The sequence below is a fragment of the Ambystoma mexicanum genome, chromosome 2q (assembly GCF_040938575.1).
Source record: "Ambystoma mexicanum isolate Mex_15411 chromosome 2q, UKY_AmexF1_1, whole genome shotgun sequence".
In the NCBI taxonomy this organism is placed as follows: Eukaryota; Metazoa; Chordata; class Amphibia; order Caudata; family Ambystomatidae; genus Ambystoma; species Ambystoma mexicanum.
In genome coordinates, this window is record NC_090924.1 from 314,333,597 (window position 1) to 314,346,868 (window position 13,272).

The following is a 13,272-nucleotide window of genomic DNA, read 5'->3' on the forward strand; positions in this document are numbered from 1 at the left end:
GGTTCAGCGCGCTACAACAAATGCAGAAATAAATAAATAAATGTACACGTTCCCATAAAACACAATTTTATTTTACATTTTTGGTATGGCGGAAGCTCAAAAACTTACAGTTTACAGCTGATTCATTTGACTGGTCATCATTTTCTTGATTGAATGCTTCTGTGGATGCATATTCCCTTGAAAAATTAAATAGTATATTGGCTTCTTGAGTATCTTATAAAAAATAAAGGAGAAAAGAAAAAGGTAAGCAACTTCTGACAAAGTAAAGCTGTGCAATTGTTCACATGAAAATAATAAAGCCCGTGGTAAGATTAGGTTTAATGTGTTTAGGCCATAATGCTGCATCTGGCAGGGCCTACTGTGCAATTACGGCCCGGGTGTCATCGGAATTAAAGGGCCTCATTACACGGACGGCGGTGGACCAAGGTGCTATTAGCACCTTGGTCCATGCCGGTAAAATACTGGCACCGCCTTGGTGGAAAGGGGAATTACCGCCCTATTCCAAGGTTTGTGGGGCGGTAATTCCCCCTTCCTCCATTGCCCTTCCCCATTCCCATTTTAGCCCCATAGGGCATAATGGGAATGGGGAAGGTGCTAATTACGGCACCGCAAATTGCGGTACCGTAATTAGCTCCCTGGTCCCTTTGCGGGTTGGTTTTTAACGCCTGCAAAAAGCAGGCGTTAAATTCTCCAACCCGCAAAGGGACCTCGTAGTAAGGCGGTAAGGTTTTACCGGTACCGGTAAAATACCGGTACCGGTAAACCCTTACCGCCGTCCGTGTGATGAGGCCCAAAGGCCATAAAGAAACGTGGTATTATGGCCCTTAGCACAATGTGGCGATCATATTAATGTTGGGAAATGTTTACCAATATTTGAGCAGGGCAATACACGATGCAGTCACTGCACGGACTGCCTTGCAACATTTCAGTGGCAGGTGTCGAGCCAGAGTAAAAGACTAAAAATATGGAGAGTACAGAGGGACTGGAAGAAAGTTAAGACCAGAGAGTGAGGAGAGGGCATGCACTTACTGGGCAAAGGGGAATACTGGGGTATATGATGACAGGGAGACTGTGCTGGCAAGCGGAGGTCGAGTCTGCTTCAAGAGGTGGCCATCTTGTAAGGGGGAAGCACTCGAACAGCAAAATAAAGCAAGGAAGAATATATAAATCAGGAGCAGGTGGTAATGAGGGGCAAACATGACAAGATATGCAGTGTATTGGAAACATTAAAAAGGTGCGCAAAACAAGGAGGCTAAGTATAAGAAGATTGAGGCAATTAAGAGATGAAGGGAACCTGAGGCAGAGTGTAAACAAACACAAACGGCATAGGAGGCTGATGCAAAACAGAAATGAAGGGAAGTAAAGCGTACAATGGAGCTTTTGTTAAATGGTTTGAACTGATCCAATTTATCACAGCAGAGGAGAGAGAGAATGCAAATGTAATTGGGAAATGAGGCGTTTGGGATGTTGGTAGAATACACATACAACGAAGTGAGCTAGACATTAAAAGGGAAGTGCTGAAGGTAGAACATGAGCAAAACTATATATTATTTGCTAACGGTTAGTTAGTTATACAAACCACACTATCACTCTGTAGGATACCTTAGCGCTACCTCCATAGATCCCATATGAGCAGAGCAGAGAGCCTGACTTAACATAGTTTGAAGAAATACGTTTTCAAAGATTTCCGGAAAGTTAATAAATCACTCGATCCGGAAATGACGGGGTAAAGTATTCCATCTTTTTGCTGCTTGAACTGTAAAGTTACGGGTGCAATATTTAGGAACAACTACACCTTTGTCCAATCTCGATTTTCAAGTTTTTCAGGCTGTAGTTTAAGTTTACAGGCCAAAGGACAGCTAATAGAGGCTCTTGAACACATTACAGAGGCTTTTAATTTCAATACGTCGATGCACTAGTAGCCAGCGCAATGTGCATAGTGCAGGAGAGATATGATCATATTTTTCTCTTTCAGAAGAAGTATTGCCATTGTGTTCTAAACATGTTGTAGCCGCTGGATAGAGGCTGTTGGGAGGCCCTAGATAGAGAGGGTTACTAAAATGGAGCCGTGTGGAGTCCAAAGCATTTACCATAATCTGATGGGAGATGTTAAGTAGGGCAATATAGGTCTCCATTTCGTTATCATAAGAAAACAGGCAGAGATCAACTTTGAGATTTGCCTCACCAATGAGGGCTTATTATCAAAGATGATAGCCATTTTTTTTACCACTTGTCTATGGTTTGAACATGTTCCAAAGCTGTCCGGCCAGCGCACAAGACTAGGTGTTCGGTTTTTCATTAATTACTAGTATCTCTGTCTTGTCTGGGTTTATCTTTAGCAATTTGTCATTCATCCATTGTTTAATTAAAGGGTGTTCCGATTCTTGTATGATGTCAGAATATCTCCTTGTTTTATATCGAGCAAGAGCTGGGTATCATCTGCATAGTTAAGAAACATAAACCCTGATGTGTTCAGTATGATCTCCCAGGCCCACTTTCTCTCTCATTAGGTCCAGTACTGAGGTAGTGACCAACTCTGTACTTCCACAAGGTCTAAAACCTAGTTGGAATTTATCTAGAATACCTTTAGATTTAACAAAAGGTTGAACCTGTGTAACCACAAATCTTTCAAATTGCTTGCAAAGAAAACAGAGTTGTGTGATTGCCCTCAGATTCCCTAATACTGTAGGGTCCAGTGAAGTTATTTTGAGTAGTGGTTTACACCTATCTGGGAAAATACCTGAGCAAAACAAGGAATTAAATATTTCAAAGATTTGGTCTACAAACAGAGGACCTATCTCCTTTGCTTTTGCTGGTGGAAGTATGTCTAATGGTGAACCAGAATATCTAGATGAGAGTAAACGTTTTCCGAATGTCAGTCTATACAGTACATTAAAAGAGTTTAGAATATCTGTAGTATCCCCCCCTCCTTACTACCTACCCTTTCCCTCCCTTTGTTCCACATCCTCCTGCCTACCCCGGTCGTTATTGGGCACTGGCCTGTTGCGCTGTGGTGCCTGTATAGTGTCCGTGGCTCCGGCGCAGCATTGCATTCCGCTGGTTGGAAGCACACAGTGAGGATTACTTGAGACCTCTGCTCGTGTGTACTGAACGTGCACTTTATATTTTTTCCTCTGCATTGCATTTGTTTTTGCTCCATCTCTTACTACAATTAAAATCTGTAATTGCCGGCTGTGCAATCCCCCGTGGCCTTGTTGCCTTCCTCCCCTTCCCTTCCCTTTGTTCCGCCTCCTCCTCCCTCCCCCGGTCGTCATTGGGCACTGGTGGTGCCTGTATAGTGTTCTGTGGCTCCGGCTCAGCATTGCATTCAGCTGGCTGGAAGCACACAGTGAGGATTACTTGAGCGCTCTGCTCGTGTGTACTGAGGGTGCACTTTATATTTTTTCCTCTGCTAGGCATTTGTTTTTGTTCCATCTGTAACTAAAAGTAAAATCAGTAATTGCCGGCTGCGTTATCCCTCACAGCCTCGTTGCCATCCCCCCCTTCCCCACCCTTTGTACCTCCTCCCTGCCCCGGTCCCGAATGGGCAGTAGGCCCTCTTTGCTCCTGCCTTCAGGGCAGCCCTCTGCCCGTGCAGCCCCTGCGGCAAGGACCTGTAGGCTAGGGACAGTTCCTTGGATGCAGCTCCAGATGGTATCTGCCGGTGTCAGCAGGGGAAGCAGGAAACTAGCAGCCATTAACCTGCTGCGACTAGCCAGGTAGAAGGTCAAGGGGGCAGCACTCACTGCACCTCACCTAATGAGTCCCCCTGGCCCCATAACTCTCTGTCACCTACTGCACCACACTTAAGCTTCTTGGTCAACTGCATGGTTAGCCTCCCACTTCTCTGCTGTATAGACACATCTTTGGCATTGCTGCTGTGTTGAAAACAAGGCCTTTTCCCCTCTTTTTAGGAAAGTTGAATCTGGGTGTTCTGCATTGCTGCTGTGTTGAAAACTAGGCCCCTTTCCCTCTTTTTAGGAAAGTTGAATCTGGTTTTCTTTTTGATAACAGTGGTAATGCTAACTGTGCCTCATTAGGTTTCTCCCACTCCCCTGCTTCCCCTCCCTGTAACTATCTGTACCGTCTGTGTGTTACCTATTGTGTGACACCCCCTCTGCGCATCCTGTGTGGTGTTGGCTGTGCGTCCCTCCCCTCTCTTCACTACCTCCTCCTCCTATGCCTCCTGCACTCTCTATGTTGCTTTGTGTTTCCCCCATCTTCTTCAACTGCTACTCTATCTCCCATCCTGTCCCTCTTAGTAAATCTGGACAGAAGTTGTTCAAGAGGGACATCCTGGTCTCCAACTCAGGCTCCCTATCGCTGATACCCATATCAGTGCTTCCTCCAGAGAGAGTCTTAACGGCATCCTCTTTGTCATCCCCTCTCCAGACCTATGGTCTGCTCATATGGTTTCCGCTCTCTCCTTTTTCCTCCTCTCCCATTAATGGTGGCACTCAGTAGGAGTTCCTTTTGGCCCCTTCCACTACTCTAAGACCATCATTAATGTCTATCTGAATGGCACCGTCTTGGTCCAGGACACTCAGCCCAATCTCCTCCTTTTTGATAGGTGCCTCCCGCATCTTATAAACTTCGTACCTTCTCCTGCTACTCCTATCAGCACCTCTCTGGCTCCTCCGCACACCCATTTTCCACCACCTCTGGCACCCTCTGCATCCTCTCTGGATACTCTACCATCTCCTTCTTCCTCCTCTGCCCACTCTTGGGCCCCTCTACGACTTCCACAGGGCATACCTCAATCCTGCAACCCTCCACGGTAGTCTTACAAATGTGGCAACCTGCTCCACATCGCTACTCTCAACTCTCGCTCTGCTGTCAAACACTCCACTGACATCTGCCACCTCCTTGGAAAATTGGACCTGGATGTCCACGCTCTCACCGAGACATAGTTCACGGCCATCTCTGTCACAAGTCTTGACACTCTGCTCCCTGACAGCTACAAGATCCTCTCCGGAACCCACCATCCCGTAGGTGGAGTAGCTCTGATCTTTCCAGAGTGGAGCCCTGCTTCTGTCATTCCTACGCAGACCTACTCCTCCTTTAAATGCCTTGTCTGCAGGCTTTCTATCTCTCCTGGCCTCTCTCTGACTGTGGCCACCATCTACAGGCCACCTGGCCAGGTCGCCCTCTTCCTCTCAGAGTGGGCTGACCTCTGGTCTTCTCTCCTTGCCTCTACCTCTCAACTTCTCGTCAACGACCTCATCATCCACCTGGATGCTGCAAATCGCTCCTTGAGGCTCTTCCACAATCTCTGCGACACTCTCTCTCTTACTATTCTATCCTCTAGCCCGACACACTCTGCCAGGCACACCTTGGATGTTCTCATCTCCTCAGACATTCCCCTCATTAATCCTCTCACCACTCCTCTCTCTCGGACTAACCACTTTCTGCTCTCCTCCCACCTGAAGCTCTTTGTCCCACAGGTGAAGCCGACCCAAGCACTGCCACCTACCTTCTCGATCATCCGGCCCATGAAGCTTGTGTCAGTGGAGACCTTTGCCACTACTTTCTCTCCTCTTCCTATGCCTGCTGCCTGCAGCTGGCCCACTCTGACACAGCCATCTCAAAACCTGTATCTTTGGTATCCAGGCATTACATCGAATACATAGTATCGAATGCAAAAGCATTAAAAAAAATGCATCGAAAATATGCTTTTTTTTGTAGGTAAAGGTTGTTTTTTTTTAAAACTATAATGGGTTTTAAGGGGTAAAAAAACAGGGGTTGGGGACCCCATTAAAAAAAAAAAGAAATTCATTTTTTCGATGCATTTTTTTTCAATGGTTTTGCATTTGATGCTTTTGCATTTGATGCAATCACTAGGAACCGTATCTTTCCATCTCTAACACTCTGGATGCCTTTGCCCCCGTCATGAGAATCTGCCTGAAGCCTACCTCCAAGTGCAACTCCTGGTATGACTCCGACATCGCCACCATGAAATGTAAGTGCAAGGTGGCTGAGAGGAAGAGAAGGGGATCAGGCACATCCTCTGACAAACTGGCCTGCCGCCTGCTCCTAAGGCAATACAGACTCTCTGTCTTGTCCAAGAAGAGAGACCACATCCAAGCCCCGGTGTCTGCGGCCTCTAACAACACGGCTGAAGTCTTCAAAATCTGCAAGGAGCTGGCCAATCCTACTGCAGTCTCCACCTCTGCTCTTCCCTCCCAGGCACTCTGCACAGCTCTGGCTTCTCACTCCACCACTAAAACCCAGGACATCCTGTCCTCTCTCTCCTCTTCCTCTCCCTCTACCTCTCGGCCCCCCTTGGGCTTCCTCTCTCTCTTCTCCCCCTTTCTCCTCTTTCTCTCCGATCACACCTGACAATGCTTCTAGACAAGTCTGATCTATGAAAGTGTTGTCAAAGCAGGTGCTCCCCTGCTCCTCCAGAACCATCAAGGACCACATCGTCACCCTCGCTCCAGCCCTGGCCGATTTCTACAATCAATCTTTTGCCACTGGAACTTCCACTACCCCTAAAGCACTCCGTTGTGCACCCCCTCTAGAAAGAACCTTCCCCCGATCCTTTATGTCCAGCAAACTACAGCCCAATCTTTATCACTCCTTTACTGGGCAAACTCCTGGAAAAGCTGGCCATCTCCCAGCGTACTCTTCACACTGAATCTGATGGTGGTCACCATGACCATCAGTCTGGCATCAGAGCAGCCAGAGGCACGGAAACTACTCTCCTAAACATCCATTAAGATCTGCTCACTAATCTAGACTCTAGCCTTCCTTATGTCCTCACCCTCCTTGATCTTTGCTCTGCTTTCGACACAGTCAATCATACCATTCTGCTCAATCGTCTCCGTGAGAACCTGGGCATCACGGATCAGGCCCTGGTTGACCTCCTTCCTCCTGGACCGACCCTGCCAGGTCCAACTTGGGTCCTTCCTCTCCACCACCTCTCTCTCATTGTGTGGTGTTCCCCAGGGCTCTAACTCTCACCCTGGCTTTTCAACATCTACCTGGCCCCTTTGGCCCACCCCTTCTCTACCTCCTCCTCTAACGTTCAGTGTTACGCGCATGACACTCAGCTCTCCTTCAGGCTCCCCTCAGCCTCCTCTCCTCTCTTGCTCATTCCTGTCTGAATTCTGCGATTCAAGAGTACTGCGCCTCCAACGTTCTCTGCCTTAATGCCAGTAAGACTGAGATTCTTCTTATTGGGACCCCTGCTCCCGCTTTCCCTCTTTCACTCTGGCCGGCCTCCTTGGGCCCTCTTCCTGCACCTTCCTATGAGGCAAAAAACCTTGGTGTCATCTTCGACTCCACTCTCTCCTTCTCTCCGCACATCACGAACCACGCTAAGAAGTCCCACTACCAGCTGCACCTCCTCAGAGGTAGTCTTCCTTTTTTCACTTTCCCCCAGAAGCTTACTGTCTCCCGAGCCCTGGTTCTCTCTAGGTCCGACTACTGCAACAGCCTATTTCTCAATCTCCCTTCCTCTGTTCTCCGCCCTCTGCAACTAATCCAGCACAGGACTGCGAGTCTTGTCCTTGGCCTCAAGCCCAGGGATCGTATCCCCACTGGCTCCCGGTGGCTGCAAGGATCAAGTTCAAGACCCTCTGCATCGTCCACAAGGCTTTCTGGGGCAGGGGCCCACCCTACATCCAACTCTCTCTTCCTAAACACCTTCCTTCTCGTGCCCTTCGCTCAGCCACTTCCAACTTTCTGGGAGCCAGATGCTTCTACAGGCAGAGAGTAGGTGGTAGATCTCTCTCATCTGCAGGTGCCTCCCTCTGGAATCTGCCCCTCTCAAACTTGAGCCGGACCACCTGAGGTTCCGGAGCCAGCTCAAGCCATTCCTTTTCGCTCCTGCTTTCTCTCTTTTTCTCTTCTACTGACCGACCTGTCTGCTGCAATGACTAGATGCCTGGCTACCCTCAGAATCTCAATGGGCACCAGCCCTCTCCACGACCAGTAGCCCCTGCACTGCCTTCGGGCCTACCGTGCACTTGGGGCTGTATCTGTAACCCTACAGTCCCCTGCCTCTTTGCATTTACCCAGAGCCACGCTGCCCAGGCTGCACTTCCTAAGAGCAATGCTGCCCTGATTGCACATCCCTCTCCGCTCCCCCTTGGCACTTCTCCTCTCCCTCTCCCCCGTGCACTTGCACGATCTGAATGACACAAGGCCCAGGAAGATCGTTTGTTTTGTCTTCCCTCTGTCTTCCCTACCTTGTCTTGTCACGCCTAGAAAACACTTGTGTAGAAGCGCGTTATAAATGATGCATCATATCATATCACATCTTGTACATAATCTTGCTCAGTGACAGAAGAGTGTGGTCCATTTGTACTGTATAAATCATTTCTGATGTTTTCTATTTTTCTGAGAACAATTACATTAGCTGATCAGCTAATTCTTGGGTTGGTTGTACCACTGAAAATTGTTGGCTTTTTACTAATCTCCTCAACAACTGAGAAGACTTTCTTTGTTATATTGACTGCCAAGTCCATTTTTTCACTGTAGTAAAGTTGGTTCGCCTTCATTAGCTCTTTCTTGTAGCCGTGTTGGAGAATTTTAAAGGGCAAGCAAGGATTCTTCATTGTATTTTCTATGCCAGTATCTTTCTGCATTCCTAACCTTACATTTTATACAATTAAGGGCCTGCGTAAACTATGTTTTCTTTTGGTTACCATTGTTATAGGTGTTAGTTGCTACATTAGGGGTGATTTAATCCAACATTTCTTGGGTGTAACTATTTATTTATTTATTGGGTATTTATAATGCGCTTATATAGCAAAAAGGTGTTTCAAGGTGAATTAAGACAATAGAGGCTGAGGTAAAGGGGAGAAAAAACCAAAACAATAACGTTCCTACTAGGTCTTCAGACATTCATATTGTGCAAGTGCCGTAACAAGAATGCAGCGGGGGGGGGGGCGCAGGGGGAGCTGAAAGTTATGAGGGGAACTGGGAAGAAGACAAACAATAACGTTCTTACTAGGTCATGAGACAATTTGGAGCATGGAAATGCAGTAACAGAAAAGAGGGGGGAGGTGCGGAAGTGTAGATTGGGGATGAACAGGGAAGAAGACAAGAAAATAACGTTCCTACTAGGTTGTGAGACAGTTCGGAGCATGCAAGTGCATTAACAGAAATGAGGGGATAGGGGGAAGGAGGTGAAGTGTAGGTTAAGATGAACAAGGAAGAAGACAAACAATAACATTCCTCCGGGTCATGAGACAATTCGGAGCGTGCAAGTGCAGTAACAGAAATGAGGGAGGGGGGAGGAGGAGAAGTGCAGGACAGGGAGGAAGGGTAATGCTCAAGTGGGAGGGGGGAGAAGGGTACATTAAGTGCATGTTAACAGGTTCACTTGCACATTCACTTGCACTTTTGAGGAGAGGGTGCACAAGGGAGTGCTTGAGGAGAGCCGGGTAGGAGCCATTGGCAAGGAGTGACTACTGAATCAGCCATGGTTGGAGCAAGGGAGGCAATGCTGTCTTTGAAAGTTCTGGAGGAGCAGGGGAGCACCAGTTTGGATGAGACTTTCATAGAGTGGAGCCATCCAGGGACCTAACCAGGTGAAGTGGGAGAGAAAGAGGAGAGTAGGAAGGAAGGGGAGAGGCGGTCCAAGGGATGCCTGAGAGGAGGTGAGGGAGAAGCACAGTGCCAACTTCAACACAACAGCAATGCAACCATCTAGATTCAAGTGTCCAGGATAAAGGGAAAAAAGCCTAGGTTTCAACATACAGCAACAAAAAAAAACACCTCCATGCGAGTTTCCTGGATAGAGGGAAAAAGTCTAGGATTCGACATACAGCAGAAAAAAAGCAAAAATATCTAGATGTGAGTTTCCAGGAAAGAGGGAAAAAAGCTTACGTTTCAACCTACAGCGGAAAAAGAAAAAAATCTTGATGCAAGTTACCAGGGAAAGAGGGAAAAAGCCTAAGTTTCAACATACATAAATCTTGCAATAGAATATTAGGGTTATCTGCACCTATGCACTGGGAGGATAGCCATTCTTGTTTTAACTGTTTCTGTATTTATCTGGTTCCAGGGATGTTTCAAGGTTGGAATTGCAAGAGCGTCTTACTTTCATTAGAGTATTGGAGCAACATTTTAAATGGAATGCCCATATGACCATTCCAGTTAAAGGGAACTGGCAAAATAATACATCTGATGGTCGGGCAATAAAGTGATCCAATAAATGTCTGGCTGCATGAGTAGAATAATCCACCTGTTCTTCCAAATTATAATCATATAAAGAATTTAGAAGGGTAGCTGTATTAGAGTGCAACTCACATTAGGTTCAGTAGTTGAAATCACCAAGAATCATACATTCTTCAGTTTTTGTTAACAGTTCACAGGTTAATTTTGAAATGTTGCGTGCAAAGTTACCTTTGGCACCAGGGGGACTATAAAGTAACACTATGGTAAATGCTGGTCCAGAGTCCCTTTGGAGCTGTGCAGTTAAAGTTTCTGCAGATGATGGCAGGGTGTTAGGTAGAATTGGTAAATTCAGTTCTGCTTTAAAAATAATTGCAAGCCCTCCACTTTTTCTTAGCGATATATTTAATATGAATAGTATGTTTCCATTTAAGGTAATGGAGGAGTGGGAGATGGAGGTAAAATGAAGTCGAGGAGAAGGACATGGAGGTGCCAGTAGAGGTAGAGGAATAAACATGGAAACAAGACAAGTGAGAGACAAATTAACATGAAGGAGGGAAATGTGAAGTCCAGAGGATTACAGTAACAGGTATGAGCCTCATTATGTGTCTGGCGGTAGCCGTGCTGGTATAAATGGCACGGATGCCACCGGAGTCATTTTTTTTCCAGTGCCCGACAATGGGGACTTACCGCCCCGACGGTCCCGGTAATTACTCATTGCCGGGCGCCGGAAAATATTACTCCCCATTCCCATTCGAGTCCAATTGGACTCAATGGGAATGGGGAGGACGGATGCACCGGCACCATTTATGAATGGTACCGGTGCATCCGTCAAGGTCTGCGAGTGGGTGCCTTTCCGCCCGCCAGGTCAGACCTGTGTCGATTGAATTGAAGATTTCGAAGGGGGTTGCCCTTTCTGCTATATTACATTTTCTATAAAACGCCATCGACTTCCAGAGTGCAATTGATTCTAGGGACTGGTGTCTGAGTTCATACCCGATGGTTGCAATTGCTAGTGAGGTGGCCAACTTAAGGATTTTCCTCCAAAACAAACCCTCTAATAAGGCCCATACTTTCCACGACATGTTCAACATTCCCACCGAGCCATATGTGAGAATGGATGCTATTTTTTGTAGATAAAATGACAATACCAGAGAGAGGGAGAATTTACAAACAATTCTCATTCTCTGGCCCGTTAGACGTTTAGTCTTGGTACAAAGTGAAAGATAGTGGGCTCTGTCATCTATATTTCTATCGATGACCACCCCCAGATACACCATGGTTTGTACCACTTCAATCCTCTCATTTTGCACCCACCACGTGGGCTCTTTTCTCATTCTCCTATTGGCGGAAGACATGGTCAATATTTTTGATTTTCTAACATTGACTTTCAGATCATTATTTTCCAAGAACTCAGTAAAGTTCTTAATTCGCCTCTGTAAGCCAACTTTTGTGAGGTCCATGAGATTTTGTTTATCATTGATTAGCCACCTCCTTGATTGAAACCTAATAGAGCTTAAATGTTCATCTTCCCCTCACCACCCGGTGAGCAAGGTGTGTCTCCCCCCTACCCTTCAGTTGGCTCTGAAGACATGAGTTTGAACTCTTGCTATGTCTTCACCTGAAGACACAGGAGGCTTGAACCTCCTCTAAGACCCTTGACGGGACATTAGAACAGAATACCAGTAAGTAAGTATTTTCGGGTCAACCAAAGGTGGTTACTTGACCAATGCCCTCCCCCTGTCCCCAATCTTATTGGCTTGCTTGTGCAGCAGTGGTCTCTGGCGTAGCGCTTTCCTGGAACGGACACTCTTAAAGTAGGCGCTACATGCATCTTGTTTTCTCCTTCGGAGGAGAACACTCAGGATCTGAGGGTTGCTTTTATTCCAGTCAGCAGGCATCGCTGGCCAATCTGGAGGCTTGCCAGTGTTTTAGGCTCATGTTCAAACCACTGAACGCCAGGACAGGAATGCCCCCACACTATCTCTGCAACTTCGCTGCTGCTCCAAGGCTGCACCCCGATAAGTGTACATAAATAGATTAAGGACAACCAACATTGCAACGTTGGACATTTTTAAGTGCAGGCAGGCAGTACGGCCAGATGCGCTTAGGATTTGACCATGATGGGTGAAGTGCTAGAGTGGAGGCAGAGGAAGTGAGGGACAGCGGCAGGTTGGAGGCAAGGGAAACATGTTAGCTTTGCTAGCTAGGATAGATGTCTGGGTTTAGCGAATGCTGCTGACTGACCACAGAATGCAATTTATAGGTCACATGTTGAATCCCATTGAAGTGGAATCAGTATTTCATCCATCTGTGATTGACCAGAATAAGGACAATCACGCTTCGGGCTATTTCTTTTCTTTTTAGTAGCGCAGAGCTGAAATCTATGTTTTTCTTGCAGGTGCAGCGGCAAACACTCTTTTGGTTGCTAGCTTATCTTGTAGCCGAGCAGAGCCCAGAACTGATTACTTGAAGATGTGGGTGCTTCCGTTTTGGTGCATTTTGTTGCGTCTCTTAAGATTTTGTGAGTACCGTATGTTGGAGATGACACAAAGTCTGTAGGTGTTTGGTTATTTGGCAACCCATTGATTGACCATGTGTATAAATTATTAGGCATTTCGCAGGCACTGCTATTCCATGCCCACAAAAGCCCAAACTGTTGGCATTGCCAATGCTTGTTTGTATGGCTGTTGTGGTTATGGGTGTCACCACCTAGGCGCAACAGTGACATAACTTGTGAGCCCCACACCATTGAATTAATTAAAAGTCAGGCGTGCTGCAAGATGCACTGTAACACCACCACAGGCTGTGCCCGTATAGTTTGTACTTGTGACAACTGAGTCGTTTCTTCCCGTGCAATCCTCTGTCCTTTTCTTAGCTTGTCTGTGTGAGCGTTTTTTTGCATATCCTGGTGGGAGGTTCACCCAACAGTGACAGGGATTTACAGCTGCCCATCCTCTATGAAGGATAACCCTGAGGACGAGGTCCAAACTGGCATAGGCAGTGGCAATAATCACACCTTAACCTACAGCAAAAACCTACAGTAACAGGTTGGCACAAGAGCGCCGAGACAAGTCAGTCTTTTACTAGCGGTTTTTGTTTAAGGTCATTACAGGAGAAGTTGGTGTTCGGGCTGACAACCCTGAT

General features: G+C 46.7%; 1 protein-coding gene across 1 annotated transcript in view; it reads right to left on the reverse strand.

Moving 5' to 3' along the window:
• Positions 1–13,272, reverse strand: part of MEIOB (meiosis specific with OB-fold) — a 1,713,677-nt gene that overhangs the window by 717,241 nt on the left and 983,164 nt on the right. Inside the window, exon 10 of the mRNA XM_069647289.1 lies at positions 109–213. Within this exon, the coding sequence (XP_069503390.1) occupies positions 109–213 (105 nt within the window). The remainder of the gene's footprint in view (positions 1–108; positions 214–13,272) is intronic.